Source organism: Pygocentrus nattereri, chromosome 18 (assembly GCF_015220715.1).
Source record: "Pygocentrus nattereri isolate fPygNat1 chromosome 18, fPygNat1.pri, whole genome shotgun sequence".
Lineage (NCBI taxonomy): Eukaryota > Metazoa > Chordata > Actinopteri > Characiformes > Serrasalmidae > Pygocentrus > Pygocentrus nattereri.
Window position 1 is genome coordinate 24,380,497 of NC_051228.1, and position 16,002 is coordinate 24,396,498.

Genomic DNA, 16,002 nt, shown 5'->3' on the forward strand with positions numbered 1-16,002 from the left:
AAAAAAAAACGAATACTTCAGGCCAAAAACTCCAACACAAATCAACTCCTTTTAATCTCTCAGTGTCCCACTGAGACGCATTTGCCCAGGCCATAGCACTGTTTGGTTCATTTACAACCTACATGCTGCTACTCAGAGTTAAAGAGAAAAATAAATAAATATATATATTTTTAAAAATCACCTGTGACAACAGGAGCCTGCACCGCAGCCTGACTCGTCAGCCCCTTGTTGTTCAAAGCTTTTGTGATGATCAGCTTCGTTATCATGGGTCCTGCTGTGGAGACTGGTGTCTTTTTTGTAAACTGTCAAAAGAAGAAACACGACTTCAAACAAAGCATCAAAACAATACATTTGGGACTTTTAGCTGCAGGTAAAAGGAAGCACAATAAAAAGGGGCTTTAAACCTTTTTAAATGTCTGACAACTGAAGCTTTTGTAAAGATAACTATTCTGAATGTGGAAGCTGTCAACTTAATGTGATTGTAATACCAAAAAAAAAAAAAAAAAAAAAAAAAAAAAAAAAAAAAAAAAACACAAACAAACAACAACCTCCACCTTTTAGAACAAAAATTTGCAGGTCACTCTGTAGACTGCCATACTGCAATCTCTCCTGCACTGAAAATCCCCAATGGAAAAAAAAAAAAAAAAAAAATCACTAATATTGCTGCATTAACTAAATATTTAATTGGCCCATTCCTGTCTGAACTGCTCATGTATAAATAGTGGCTTTCACATATACGCAGACATAAGATGGTAAGCATTTAATTTCTTAGAAACAAGTTTCTCAAAAATAAAAGTGAATTTGAAATACCACCTCCTTCTTGAATAGCTCAGTTCAAGTTGCCTTAGCATGATGCTTTTCGTGTTTCTTGATATTGACTAAAATATTTGTACTTGGAAAATCATATTTAATTTTAACCAGCATTACTAGACGTCCATAATAGTACGTAAGACCAAACTTGGCTCTGGAAGAAAATGGTCAGCCATTTTAATCTCAAACCAAAAATATCTAACATGGACAATGCTTCTGCAACACAAGCTCTTTAATCAGAAAACTAGAAGTGGGTTAGTGCTACACAGGGATGGGCATGTTAGCAATTTGAAAATCATATAAAACTGCATAAAATCCAAATATAAATTCATAAATTTTGTGTCATTTCTACAAACATACACTTCTCTATTTAAACAGTTAAGGTGGAAATAAACAGCTCGTTTCCACACTAATTTAGGTATAGTGGTATCTGAACACAATTCAGATTACTCCAACAATGTTGCAGTACTTTATCTCGAACTGTACCACGAGCCCTTCGAGCTTCAAGTACAGCTCGGCTTGACCCGCCATCCTTCAAGGTGCACGGAAGACAAGCGTCGAGAATGTTCTCTGTACTGGCACCCAGATGGTGGAATGAACTCCCACTGGCTGTCCGAACAGCAGAGTCTCTTGCTGTCTTCAAACGTAGACTGAAGACTCGTCTCTTTACACAGAGCTTAAATATAAGCTGCACTTATTTTTATTGTACTTCACTGTGTATTGTAGTTTATTGTATTGTTTGTTATTGTATTGCATTGAATGGCACAGAGTTCTGCGTTCAACTCTGTTTCTTTTTCTCTTGGTGTCTGCAGTGACATCTTGTTTCTAGCAGTATCTGAGCCCAGGACTGTCTTTTTCTCTAAGCTATTGGTAACTAGCAAAGATACTTTCTCTAGATTGACAAAGCACTAAATGTACTTGAGAAAACAGGGTTACTGATAACATCAGTGATAAAGGAGCTGCTAATAAATCTTGCTATTGACTTGATAATGACTGCCCTCCACACTTACATTTCAAATTAATGAAAAAAGAATGAAAAAACTGATATCAAAAGTTCAGCACAGTGAGCAACTGCTACAAATACAGTCAAGTGTTTTAAAAAAGAAAAAAGGTTAAAATACAGTGGTGTGTGCGGCTTTTCAACTATGGTATAGATCCATTTTGAAAACATACTTTTCTGTATGTTTTAGTTGTCCACACTCAAACAGCAAGTATTTTCAATTTGTTGAAGGAAATACTGCATGACACAGAATATTTAGGCATTGACAGACTATTTGCTGCACATTATCTTTTCCAATTAAATCAATCCCATGATGACTCAAACAATTACGGAAATCATTTGCAACCCAGCTCAAAAGTAATAATAATTTTGGTCACTGACATCACAGTGATACTGGAATTCAGGATCTGTGCCAACGTCAGATATATTTTTCCATGTACATATCTGCCAATGCATACATGTCGTAGAATTTCAGACTAAGACTAACAGCATCATCACTATGGTGAAATGTAACATTTATGTAGTGTTACAAATGCAGTAAAAGTGAACAAAATACAGACAACTTTAGCACAGAAACTCAGCATCACCTAAATGTTCCGCTCTTCCACTACACAAAAAATATCAGTAAAATCTTCTTTTGTCAAGCAATCATCTGGCGATTTCGATATGAATCCAATATCACTGTGCATGCCTACTGATATGATTCATGGCAGTTTTCACAGTCCCCATCTCTAGTGATACACACCTGAACAGTCTTGAGTTGCTGGGCCTGTAGAGGTGTGGAGGACCCCAGCAGCTGGCTGGCAGAGCTCACTGCCTGCACTCCAATCACAGGCTTCAGGTCTGTTCTTGCCCCAGCTGTCACCACTTTAAACTGTGTCGTCTGAGCCTTGCCGTCCCCCGTGCCCTGAGATGTGGCAGGCTTGCTCCACGTGTGAGGCAAAGCCAGCACAAGTGGCTGGCCTGTCTTACTAAGGCCAGTGACCAAGAGTTTCTGGCCTTCCTGCTTGAGGACAGCTGTGCCTGGAGGCTTGCCATCTGCAGCCGGGGAGACGGCCACTTTGTTGAGGATGAGCTGGTGGTTGGCTGGGAGCGTTATAGGGGCAGAGAGCTTGGGTAGGGTCTGACCCACCACAGGACTGCTGGACTGGGTTGTGGAGGTGGTAAGAGGCTTAAGGCCAGAAGAGGAAGAGGAGGTCACAAGAAGCTGCGTCCCAGAGCTGTTGCTGCACAGAGTGGAGTCTGTGGTGGTGGACGTGGTCAGAGCTTGTGTCTTCTGTGTCGGCGTGGTAGCAGGACACAAGCCTACAATTTCAGGCACCTCTGTTTCCATAGGAACCTGAGCTGGCTCAGTCTCTGACAAGGTGGAGGAGGAAGAGGGTTCGTTGGGGGGGTCCTCCTCCATGGCAATGGCCTCGGTGTCCATGATCTCATCAGGGAGGATACTGTTCAGATCAGGCGACACCACATCCATCCTTTCACATGCACTGCAACAAAGAAGCACAATATAAAATGCCAGTGAGGACACTGCCAGTCATACAACTGTTCAAAGGGCCCATATCATAGAAAAACAACATTTACTTGCTTTTCTTTTTTTTCCCCATCAGTTTGACACAGTATATCAACACTGAGAAGTTTCAAAATGTACCATTCACTCCTGGGTCTCTATAAGGAAATTAAGTAATAAATGTTTTGAATTCACTGTTTAAGTGAGGTCACAAAAGCCAACACATTTACATACATCCTCCTCCTCGTCCAGTTTAGCTCCACTCATTCATGCTGAAGTTAGGAGGAGCATTTCTTTGGTAGAGGTGAAATAAAGGGCAGCCAATCAGAACAGTTTTTTTTTATACTTCAGTTGTAAAGGCACAATAACAAAAAGAGCCTAAAAGAGACTGCATAATGGTCATGTAAAAATGAGTTATGAATTATGTTTTTGATACAAAAACCCACACAAATGCTATTGGAGGGGCAGGGTACAAAAAATACATATGGGATATAAGACCTTTTAAAAAAATGCCAACATGCTTAAAACGACTGGAAAAGAACAAACCAGTCAGTACAAGGTTTTTAAAAATGTTAACTGTGCCTTACTAACTTTAAAAAAGACATTCCTTTTTTTATTAACATATGCATATGTAAGCACAGAAAACACAGCAACTGCATTGTCTTTTCACCAAGTTAATTCTAAAGTGGCAGATGTTCCTTTAATTTGCATAAGCTCTAGGGGTGGAACAATTCTCCAAGCCCAGGTTTTGGTTTAGACCTTCTTTGTTTTACCTTTTTTGGGGTTGGGGGTTAATAAGAAAAGAAAAGGAAAAAAAATCTGGGTTTTATTAAAGTCAACAATCTGGAACACCATAAAGAACAATACTGAAGAAAATGGTAGATTAACTTAATTTCACATAAATTAACATAATGAGAGCTCAACAGATGGCAACAGGTTGGCGTGGGGTGCAATGGTATTCCGTCTTTTTGTATCGTGGACATTTTTATTGCGGTTTTGTTCTTGGTCTCAGAATCGCTACACCCCTAATAAGAACCAATACCACTGTGGATACGGGCTCCAATCCTAGCAGTAATATCAAACTACTTTAATCTCAAGCAACAAACCTGAACAATTATCCAGGAAAGTTGGTAATGACAATAAAACACTGTAGTGGATACTAAGTGAAATACATGAGGAGTACCTGATAATAAATTTACAAACATTTACTCTGCTGATAAAACACTGCTACTAATACCTTACAAAAATAAAGAAAAACCTTCATGAAAAATCTTTACTTCTCGCCTAACGCTGCAAACATCGGTGTTTTTTAATAACATATTTAAGACCAGCTATATTACTCTATAATGGTGTGTGGCCTCCAGTGTTGCTACTCAGCCAACAGCAGAATGCTTATGTTAAACGCATGAAATAAATTTCCATCTAAAATCTAAAACCTGCAGATGCAAATAATAAATGTGTAAAAATGCACTTGGATAAAATTCAAAAAGACGTTAAATTATACAGAGAGAGTATTTTAGTCAACAAGCGGCCTTATTCAAAGCACCAAGTGTGCACCAAATCTACAACGGTGAAGGAATGGAGTAACAGGAGACTGAACTAACTGTACAGTAGCTCAAAACTAATAAATAAAAAGCTATTTTAGTCAAAGAAACAAGCTTTGGTGCGAAAAGCAAACGGCGCGCTATTCGAACAGACTGTTTTTTTGCTTAATACCTTAACTTACTACTTGGCTAGCTTAGCAAATAAGCTAGCTTAACATTAATACCGCTGTCATTGTAAGTGAGCGCTGGTCGAGCTGTCACGGCTAAAAGCTGGATGGCTAGCACGGCTATATGTTTCAGTTCATGAGCAAACAAGCTAAAGAAACACTGAAATAAGGGATCATAACTAACTAAATACGCCAAAGACACAGCAGCCCACACCGAGGCGGGACTCGCGTCTTTGTTTGTGTACGTACATTCTTATAAAAAAACATGCTGGTGAAGAATTAAAGCTGTAAAACGTACTGAGAAACGCTGAGACACACTCTACGGTGTAGGCCTCTTTGAACATCCCAGAAAAATAACAATCTTTGTCGTACCTCAGTGATGATGGGTCAGAGAGAGGCGAGTCAGCTTTAGGAATTCTTCAACAAGCGTTGACCGATTTTTGCACCAAACAGCGACATTGCGCTACGCTACGCAGCTCGCAGATGAAGCCGGACAGATATAAGACTGTGTCCAGGCTGAAAAGTGTGAGGTGTGGAGATGAAGAGTCGGTCCTGCTGCGGAAAAGCGGCCAGCGGAGCTACGTTTCTATTTCAGGCCCGGGTTGGATTTCGAAAGATCCGCCATTTTCAACTCGTCATCAGTTCATTTTGAGACACGAGAAAAACAACAGCGGACAGAGAGAGGGGAGGTCTGCTGTTTTATCAGCGGGACGAAAACAGATTCCGCATAGCAAAACACAAAACAGAAACTAATCGTTTATTTGCATGCACAAGACGGTTTCCCCCCAACACATACAGAAATCTACGGAGCCCCTAAGGTGACACGGTGATTTCACCATTACTATGATTACTATACTGAGGCCGCCAGTTAAGTTTCTCATAAATCGTGGCCTCAGTGTATCAATCAAATCACTGAGGCCTTCATTTGGCAATTCGTGGTTTGGAAATATTAATTTGTGGCCATGCCTTACTGGCAAAATCAGTATGTTACCTTAGGGGCTCATTATCCCCGCCAACCTCCGAAGATCGTCTTTAGTTTTTAGAATAAGCTCCCGCTATCGCACTGGACAACAAACAGGAACTTGTAGCTACATTGCTGTAGCACAACTATGTTACATTCAGCTTATTTACACTTAAATTCTTGCATGTTTTTTTTGTACTAGAATTGGACATGACTCAAAATTATTATTATAATTAAAATTATTATAATTATTATTATTACTACTACTACTACAACATTGATGCCTGCTAAATACCCGTTTGTGTTAAAATATCCCACAAAATATGTTGCTTTATTGCAATAAAAATCCGAGTGCAGGAGATGACCTGGTTAGCCAGCTTTAGCAGTATGATGCAGCTACATCTGTAGTTATGAGCTGAGGAGGTAAATACGAGGAACTGGGAGACACAAATATTTATTGCTAGCGTTACGTTCAAAACGCTACACTGATAAACACAAACTAATGCGATTAACCAGGTTTAAGTGTACTTAAAAACAAAAACACGTCATCCGTCTATTCACTGTTTTGCTAATAAGAAACATAACAGGCATCAAAGTACAGTTTAGCACCTTGAGAACACAACTTGTCAATCAGCTAACTAGGTTAGCTACCTGGCTGCTGCTGTCATTACCTTGTCATTACTGTCACAGACACCAGACACAACACCAAATATCCACCTCAGTTGTTCCACGAGCATGAGGTTAAATTCGTGGCTTATGTTGTCAGAGGTGACAGTTAAAAAGTCATTTCAAACCATTTCAAGTGACTTAGTGGACCTGTCCAGTCAACATAAACGGAGCTGCAGCTTCCTATTCGCCAGCATCTCGTTTCAATTGTCTAGTTTCACCTTAAATACTGCACCAGTTACATGAACTGCTGCGCCATTTAAGGTGGAACGGGATCATTCGAACAAGAAGCTGGCGAATAGCAATGCCAACTTCAGCCTCGTCCAACATCAGCTGTTAGCTCGGCGGCTAATACTGTTAGCATCCGGCTAACCAGCTAAGATCGCACTGAACAGCGAAAAAACAAGGAGATAACACTGGAGCACTTACATTTTTGTCACGGCGGCCTTCCAGAAAACGTGGACACTTCTCGTTGCGTTCGTACTCGGCCCGTACAGGTCCGGTCCGGATGAGTCCCGTAACCGTTTTCGCTTGTTACGTCTCGCCAAACGGATCCGATTGTTTAAAATACCGCGCCGAGCGCCATTTCACCTCTAACATCCCATAATGAGGCTCCGCCTCCATGGGAACCCGCGTGTTACGTCACATGTGCACGGAACTCCCGCGCGCACGGCTACCCTGTTTCATCTCGAATGCTACGCACTGCGCACTTAATCCCAGCCTGCCTACTTAGTGCGGCTTTCAGGCCAGCGCGCTCCATCCATTACTCTTACGGTTCTTCGCGTTGTTAAACGGCTCTTCACATTGATGGAGGATGTACTGTAGATGATTCTATATAGAGCCTATTTGAAAACGGCTCTATATAGCGCCAAAAAGGTTCTTCTCTTTTACGCATTTAAAAATGATGGTTTTCAAGGGTTCTTTAATAAAGAATATCGTTCTGTAACTATGAACACTCTTCTTATTTACCCTAAGCGTCACATTAGGGTTCAGTTATTGAAACAGCAATCACCTTGTAATAGTGTACAATAGTGTAATATAGTGTAATAGTGTAATATAGTCTGTCTATATGAATGATAAGTATTGTATTTAATGTAAGTTAAGGTGCCTCTTGACATTTGGATAGGGACAACAGGTGAAAATTAGCCTTCTTGGCTAACTCTAGCTAATTTATGGGAATTGTCCCTTAAAAATAAAACTAGTAAATAAACATAAAATGCAACTTATGAAAACAGAAGGTGCAATGTTAAAAATAATCACTCTAAATGACGTTTAGTGCATTTTAAATGTACCTAGTTATTTACAACTGGAGAATCTATAATCTCAGTACTTTTTCCTTGATCACTTCAAAGGGCTCCATCAATAGCTTACTTGTTTTAAATGAACTCAGTTTGTGATGTCATGAAAATCAACACATTTAAATGTATCAGTCCACAGCATTTTGGCTCCGCCCATTCATAGTGAAGTTATAAGGAGTGTTTCAGCCTGGACTGCTGCACAATACCAGCCAGCCAATCAGAAAATAGATTATTTCACACATAACGTTCTTAAAAGGGAACTCTAGTGATCCACTGAGATGTAAACATAATCATTCAGAGTGGTTTTATGTGTAATGGCAATTAGAATTTCTTTACAGTGGTGGTGATGAAACCAAGGGTTGCAATGTCGCCAACACAAATATAGCCTTTTTATAGCTTAAAACAACCAGCAAACTTACAGATGTCTTCTGAGTCTTTATAGCCTGTGTAATGTTGCATATGTTAAAATAGTGGTTAATAAAAAAAGGTTTTCTTTGGGTACTATTTTGCATTACAACACCTGCATGTACTTCTCTGCCATAAATGTATTAAAAATATTTAGGCCAAAACCTTATCTCAAAACTACCATATATATTACCTTATCTCAAAACTACCATATATATTAGTAAAAGTCTTGAATATACAACATTCCCTGTGAGAGAGAATTCAAAGGCATTAAACTCTTCAGATGCCTGGTTACTATCCACCACTGTGAACAACTCTGCCTCTATTCCTCTAGAAAAGAGCATTTCACATCATATCACTATAAATAACACATTTTTACATCTTAACAGTTTAGTTATGCAGATTTTTTAAGAAACAGAGCCAGTTTAATTCCAAAGGATGAAGAGATGTTGGAAATGATCATGTGAATTATGACTGTACATAAAACCACACAAACATCATACATAGACATCAGGGGAAAATGAAGTACAAGAAAAATATAATAGAAAATTTTATTTATATAGAAATTTTAACGCTGGTGAGATTTTGTTATTGGGATACGGCGAATCGTTGGCTTAGGTCAGGAGTGCCCAGTGCTGGGAGATTTACCACCCTGGAGAGTTCAGATCCAACACAAGGCCTTCATTACCTGGATCAGACTAGGCTTAGAGCTGAATTCTGTAGAGTACTAGATCTCAGGGACCAGGACTGAGCACCCCTGGTTTAGGTCATGAAAGGGTATGGGACTGTGGGAGCGGCAGTGGACTGAAGCAGATCATAGAACTCAAAATAAAGTTGGGGAGTTTGTTTTCATTTTTGCATTCTTTGGAATAAATACATTTTTAGAAACATTTTATCAGAAGAATTAAATGAACAAAGCTGCCAAACAATAACAGCAAGGCGCAGTGTGTGAATGAAATCATTTCCCATGGACTTTTTCTTTATGTATTCTAAATGTATTGCGCATAAGTTCCTTTTCATGTACTGTAATACATGACTGGATACATTACGCTCAGTGTATTCAGTAATCAGCCATCAGTACTTTTTTGCCCCGCTTTGGATATGGGCTCTTTAAATCACCACCAGGGCTTGGAGGACTGTCCACAGACGGGTCCTGCCCCGGTGGGGTAACTTCAGAAACTCTGCTGCCCTCTGGACTGTCAAAACTGTCCGCTTCTGGTTGTTGTTTACTGAGGAAAATGGCGGCCGGCGTGAGGCAGGAGCTCGCCCAGCTCATGAACTCCAGCGGATCTCACAAAGACCTGGCTGGAAAGTACGCACTTCTGCGGCTTTTTTACTCATTGTCCATCAGCCCGTCATTTAGGTTTATCGGCTTTCGTTTGTGTAGTTTGTTCTAAGTGTTAAAGTGCTGCACAGTGTGAAGCTACAAGCTAACGAAGTCGGTTTCTATTCGCTAGCTCCTTTTTAGAATTGTCCCGTTCCACCTTAAATTGTGCAGCTCTTCCATTCTGAATCAGAACCCCAGAAGGTAACTGCGGCACCATTTAAGGTGGAACGGGAAAATTCTAACGAGACGCAGACTTCACCGTAGCTACTGGTCCAGCTATACGAGCTAGCTAATGTTAGCTGGCTAGCTGTGATATGCCGGTGGGCTACGTTTCCAGGTAATTTGCTCCAGGTAATAAGAACCGAGCGCGAAGCTAAAGGAGAAGCGTTAGGGCGACGGTCACTTCCGGCCATTTTTAATACTTATAGCACGTCTGCATTTTTGTTACTGACAGACGAGTTGCATGGTGGATTCAGGTGTAGCTGATGCTAGCTACCGTGCGGTAGCTAAGCCTGTCTGGCAGTGTCGGAGGACATAAAGCAGTTATTATTTTACAGTGAGCGGAGCTTTATTAGTTCCCTGAACTACTCTAGTTGTCTGCTAGTGACCATTAATTGGCTGTTGACAACTGTATGATACGATAGCCATAGAAATCAAGTCATGTCCATAAATATCACCAGTGTTGTAACTAATCATCAAGCAGGTATGCACAATTCATGTAGTAGTTAATTCAGTTAGTACAGAGAACAGAATCTTTATTTTTGTTTTTTTTTCCACATGACTGCCACATGTTCACGTGTTTCTCATTACTGATATTTATATATTTTTTGTTTTTTTGTGATTACAGAAAGTGAGAATGTATGTACAATTATACATTATTATATATATTGAATAATGTATTTGGCTTTAAGATTCTTAGTTTACAGACTCCACAAAGAAAAAGGGGAAACATTACTTGCAGATTTTCCTCAGTTCTTACGATGTGAGACATGGGAAATTGGTCACCTAAGTGAAATGTTAGTAAAAATCAATGAAACCATGCAGACATATGTTCAATTATTTAACCAAGCATCTTGATTGTATCCACAAAAAGGCAACATAAAGTTTGTCATTTTAACTTTTCCCACTATGTGTCACGTTCATGAGAATTGCTCTGCAGTAAATAAAAATAAACATGTATAATGTTGGATATTATATGAGGCTAAAATGTCACACTTGGTTTTGAACGGTTCTTTTGTGTTGAAAATATGAGGTCTGGGATTGTATTTTTTTTTTTTTTGTCTGTAAATTATTATAGATACCGCCAGATACTGGAGAAGGCTATACAGTTTACAGATGCTGAGCAGCTTGAGGCGCTGAAAGCATTTGTTGAAGCTAGTAAGTACTCCAACATGGATTATGAACCTCATGAGAAAAGATGATGTAAGTCAAGGATGTCCAGTCTTGTCCACAAAAGGCCAGCATGGCTGCAGGTTTTCAGTCCAAACAAGTAGCAGCCTGCCTGATGCCACTTGTAAATGTTTGATCTCAAGCAGTTGTTTAGGCATGATCCAGCTGGGCTGCAATAAAAGTTAATACAAAATAAGACTGGACACCCCTGATGTAAGGTGTCTGAGGTATACCTGGAATGCCAAGTGTATGTGTTTCTGTCTGTAAGCTGTCTTGTTTTTTGTTTTTTTCCCCCCTTCCTCTGCAGTGGTCAATGAAAATGTCAGTCTGGTCATATCAAGACAGCTACTGACTGACTTCTGCACGCATCTTCCAAGTTTACCTGATAGCACAGCTAAAGCTGTCTACCACTTTACCCTTGAGAAGATTCAGCCAAGAGTCATCTCCTTCGAAGAGCAGGTGAGTTTTGACAGTTAGACCTCTTGCACATCCTTTCCTCATGCTGTTTCTCACTGTTATAAATTTTTGTTCTGCCAGAATGTGAAATGGAATACATATTGAATGTGAGTACATGTGCTGTTGCAGGTGGCTTCAATTAGACAGCATCTAGCCACTATATATGAAAAGGAAGAGGACTGGAGAAATGCTGCCCAGGTTTTAGTGGGTATACCGTTGGAGACGGGACAGAAGTAAGCCATGCTTAATTATTAAGCAGAGCCTGTTATTTGCATTGCAACTAGCTTTGCCTTCAATTAGATCAGTACTGTTTTCTCATGGTGTAAATTTCATGTTCATGTTAAATCGAGGTCTCTTGTGATTGTTTTCAGGCAGTACAATGTTGACTACAAATTGGACACTTATCTGAAGATCGCCCGACTGTACCTGGAGGATGATGATCCTGTTCAGGCTGAGGCCTACATCAATCGTGCATCTTTACTCCAGAATGAGTCAACCAATGAACAGCTGCAGATCCACTATAAGGTGCAGACGGCCTTAAAAATCAAATGTGCTGTTTTTCATTCTGAAAATTGTGTGAATACAAGACTGGTGGCTCAGAGTCCTCCTTGTCAGTAAATGTTCCAGGAAATATTTCATTACACATACTTCATCTTTGCAGGTATGCTACGCTAGAGTGCTGGACTATCGAAGGAAATTCATTGAAGCAGCTCAGCGCTACAATGAGCTTTCATATAAATCCATTGTCCATGAGAGCGAACGCCTGGAGGCCTTGAAACATGCTCTCCACTGCACTATTCTGGCATCTGCAGGTACGCCATAACTCTTCCAGGAAGAGTATATATTACTTGTTAAAGGCATCTTGAGTTATGCTTTCAAATTCATAAAATTTTGAATCAGACACTTGAGCATCTAGGCTCATATTGGCTGTGATGGGTTTTTAGGGCAGCAACGTTCCCGTATGCTGGCCACACTATTCAAGGATGAACGATGTCAGCAGCTGGCTGCCTATGGCATCCTAGAGAAAATGTATTTGGATCGAATAATTCGGGGAAATCAGCTGCAGGAATTTGCTGCCATGCTAATGCCGCACCAGAAAGCTACCACAGCAGATGGTAAGTTATACAACAAGAAACATTCCCAATATCTAATCATTATGATTTTTGCTTCTAGTCTTGACTACAGCCATTCATCAGTTTTGTAAAATGTTTTGATTCACCGTCAAGGGAAGTGGACTGTGTTTAAGTAGTTTTGTATCTTCTTTTCAGGTTCAAGTATCTTAGATCGAGCAGTCATTGAGCACAACCTGTTGTCTGCCAGCAAGCTGTACAATAACATAACATTTGAAGAATTAGGAGCACTTTTAGAGATCCCACCAGCAAAGGTAAGAAACAGCATTTGTAATATCAAGAATCATTCCACAACTGTAATGAAGGTCTCTTGCATGATTTATTTATAAGTAATGTACTGTGTGGTGCTGATGAAGCCCAATAGACCACTGAAGAGCTTCTTAAGTAGTGGTGGTAATTAAGGGCATCTGTGATGTTCATGGCAGAAAAATGCAATTTTGTACAAGGACTGTTGGGTGGCATGACCATCTAAACATAGGCTCTATCATCAGGTGATTGCAAACGCGATCTCTTGCAATACCATCGCCATTTGTGGCCAGGAGTTAAAGACGGTGTAACAGGCCGCACTCTCTGGTTGGATAGACGGTCCTTCATCTCCATCAGTCACATCGTGATGCTTGCCACAGTGGACATCTGTTGGCTGATCTAACCGAATTAGCAGTTAGAGTTCTCCTCCAAGCATGTTGAGCTGTCCAGTGAGTTTGTGTTACTAGCAGTTTGTGAAGCACCACTGAATGTTTACATGTCTCTAAGGAAGCATGTGGTAGACCCTGGCCTCACGTGACAGGGAAGATCTAGCTGGCAGGTGGAACTGGCAGTTACTAAATCTGGGGAACAATTGGGTAAAAGGCCTTTGGCAAAGGACTTTTGTACCAGCATTTTTCACTGATAAGCTGATTGTTTTTGCTGTATGTCTTAACTTCATTAGGTTAAGCTTTCCTCCTAGAGATTTACCTTCCTTCTACCCTAATCTAATATTCTTGTTCTTTAAGTGTTCCCTAAGATCTTAATTAACACGATCAGAATTAAACTCTGCCTTCCAGAAGATCTCGTGTAGGTTGTGGCAGCTCTGCTTCAAAACATGAAGTAACTCCCCCCAACACCAGTCTAACTTCTAATTTTTATTTCTCTGCAGGCAGAAAAGATTGCTTCGCAAATGATAACAGAGGGCCGTATGAATGGCTTCATTGACCAAATAGATGGTATTGTCCACTTTGAGAGTAAGCTGGGTTTTCTCTAACCTTCATCACTTCTGTCAGTGTCAGTGAAAGATGTTATAGAATTATGCCTTTTTTTTTTCTTTTTTTTTTGCCTTTTAGCACGAGAGCCCCTACCCACCTGGGACAAGCAGATCCAGTCACTCTGCTTTCAGGTAAACAACCTTCTGGAGAAAATTAGTCAGGCAGCACCAGAGTGGACAGCACAAGCCATAGAGGCCCAGATGTCTCAATAAACCTTCTACTCCTAGTCGACCCAGCCACTTTCTGAGATCTCACCATCTTTAGGTCAAAAATTGCAGAGACATTTTCCAAAGACTCTTATCAAAATGTGGACCGTGAGCAGGCCTTCTGAATACTCTGTTAAGATGTTGCTTTGTAAGCAGTTGGATTTCCGCAGCACGTATGATCACAGTGACTGTTTTGGGTTTTGAGGCTCATATCATATTAACATGGACATAGTATGTGAAGATGATTTGATGTCTTAATAAACCTTTGTGTAAATCTATGTTCTTCAGGTGTTGATTTCTGTCAGCTTTAGCCGTGTCCACAGTCCCTGTTATATTAACATAGAATATGCCAGGGGTGTCCAATCTTTCTGCAAAGAGCCAGTGTGGCTGCAGGTTTTAATTCCAACAAGCAGGAGTTAACCTGATTCTACTTGTCTGATCATTTGGTCAGACTTCAAACGGCTCATCACATGAGTTCCTGCTTTGTTGGAACGAAAAACCACAGCCGCACTGCCCTTTGCAGATAAGATTGGACATTCCAGGTGTATGCACTTATGCATTTTATTTTTTCTCATCTTTGGTGTGGTTTTATGTGTCTTTTTCAACCCCTTTTATCTCTTGGAAATGAACAGGCTGTTTCTGAGTTTCTGTGTTCTATTTGGATCCCCTGCATTGTGCCTCATTCAAAAAGTCGACTAGGCTAAAACACTCTTTCTGACATCAGTGTGAATGGGTAGGTTCAATAGCTAGATAAATGCAAATGTTTTGGTTTTCATGACTTCACAAAAACAATGGATTAAAAATTAGCTGCTTTTTGCAGCTTGATTTCCATGTGAGCTGGTGAGTTAATGGTATTCTGTCTTGAAACTCGAGCATTGTTTTCATATTACATCATGCTCTTTAGTTGCAAAAAAAATTCCATATCCTCTTTTTGTTCTTTAAGTCCTGCAATAACTGATATTTAGGAAAAAGACCAGACTCTTCTCCTATCTGACTTCCTATATATTTACATTTCACTTTTCTGTTTCCCTATGAGTTTTCACTTCCTATCACTTCTCTGTTCTTTCTTTTATGCCTGTCTCGCAGGCCTTCTTGTCCAAAGTCAACGCTGCTCAGAATCCAGCTCAAATTCTCAGAATTCCCTCCCATGTCCCAGTCCAGTAATAAACTCCTCATGCTACAACCATAGACTGAAGGCGTGGTGTGCACATGCAAACATAATAATCGGAGGAGTAATTATAGCCTTTTAAGTTATGGTGCAAGGGTTATGTGACAAAGATAGTAGGTCACCATGATAACCATTCAGCAGTATAGACAATACAGTATAGATAACACATTAATGATTTACCATGTAGTACAGGTGTACAAAGTGTGCATGTGATCTGAAATCCTTATAGCTTTGTGCTAAACTGAGTTTGGCTGTGTGTGATTTATTCTGGGGTGTGCGCATGTTTGGGTTTGGTAGAACAGACAAACAAATAGAATGTATCTAAATTAGAGGTATCTATAGGACTTACAATACCTCACCACAGAGTGGGAATATTAATAATTCATTTTTACATGTAAAGTATTATTTAGTACATGCAGTTAACACACACATATAAAAGATGAAAGTATGCGTAGCTGTCAAAAGGAAAACAAAGCAAAAAAGGAGAAAATGTACAACTCAGTCAAAGAAGCGGCTGGTGGTCTCAGAAGAATGGTTTGACCACTCCAGAGTCCAGACCTCAACATCACTACATGTGTCTGGGATTACTTTCGACTGACTGAGAAGCAGAAATGAAACTTTTAAGAGTGAATTTCAGAGTTATGAAACATGTTTGTCTGGAAGCTGGAAGCTGTAATAAAGGGTGGACACAGTAAAGAATGAACATTGTGATATTATATTTAGTTGT

At 40.0% G+C, this 16,002-nt stretch overlaps 2 protein-coding genes across 3 annotated transcripts in view; one reads left to right on the forward strand and one right to left on the reverse strand.

The window, feature by feature from the left end:
* lin54 (lin-54 DREAM MuvB core complex component) overlaps positions 1 to 7,251 on the reverse strand; it is a 16,702-nt gene extending 9,451 nt beyond the window's left edge. Inside the window, exons 1-3 of one of the 2 annotated variants that reach the window (XM_017725496.2) lie at positions 7,085 to 7,251; positions 2,556 to 3,297; positions 182 to 302 (exon numbers count right to left, since the gene is read on the reverse strand). In XM_017725496.2, the coding sequence (XP_017580985.1) occupies positions 182 to 302; positions 2,556 to 3,284 (850 nt within the window). In that variant the 5' untranslated portion in view covers positions 3,285 to 3,297; positions 7,085 to 7,251. Of the gene's footprint in view, positions 1 to 181; positions 303 to 2,555; positions 3,298 to 5,400; positions 5,828 to 7,084 lie in introns of those variants that run through there. The other variant, XM_017725497.2, reaches the window with a different exon arrangement.
* A 2,267-nt stretch (positions 7,252 to 9,518) lies between these two features.
* Positions 9,519 to 14,385, forward strand: cops4 (COP9 constitutive photomorphogenic homolog subunit 4 (Arabidopsis)). The gene is made up of 10 exons (XM_017725514.2): positions 9,519 to 9,670; positions 10,983 to 11,062; positions 11,382 to 11,533; positions 11,660 to 11,763; positions 11,902 to 12,055; positions 12,192 to 12,342; positions 12,475 to 12,645; positions 12,799 to 12,914; positions 13,796 to 13,880; positions 13,980 to 14,385. The coding sequence occupies exons 1-10, from the start codon at positions 9,597 to 9,599 to the stop codon at positions 14,111 to 14,113; spliced, it is 1,221 nt and encodes a 406-aa protein (XP_017581003.1). The 5' UTR covers positions 9,519 to 9,596; the 3' UTR covers positions 14,114 to 14,385.
* Positions 14,386 to 16,002: the final 1,617 nt, after the last annotated feature.

Excerpts from the sequence above, each read along its gene's own strand:
- cops4 (XM_017725514.2), top strand. The coding sequence starts at position 9,597 with ATGGCGGCCGGCGTGAGGCAGGAGCTCGCCCAGCTCATGAACTCCAGC. Across the intron at positions 12,343-12,474 it reads CACTATTCTGGCATCTGCAG|GGCAGCAACGTTCCCGTATG; the intron begins GTACGCCATAAC and ends ATGGGTTTTTAG. Across the intron at positions 12,915-13,795 it reads TAGAGATCCCACCAGCAAAG|GCAGAAAAGATTGCTTCGCA; the intron begins GTAAGAAACAGC and ends ATTTCTCTGCAG.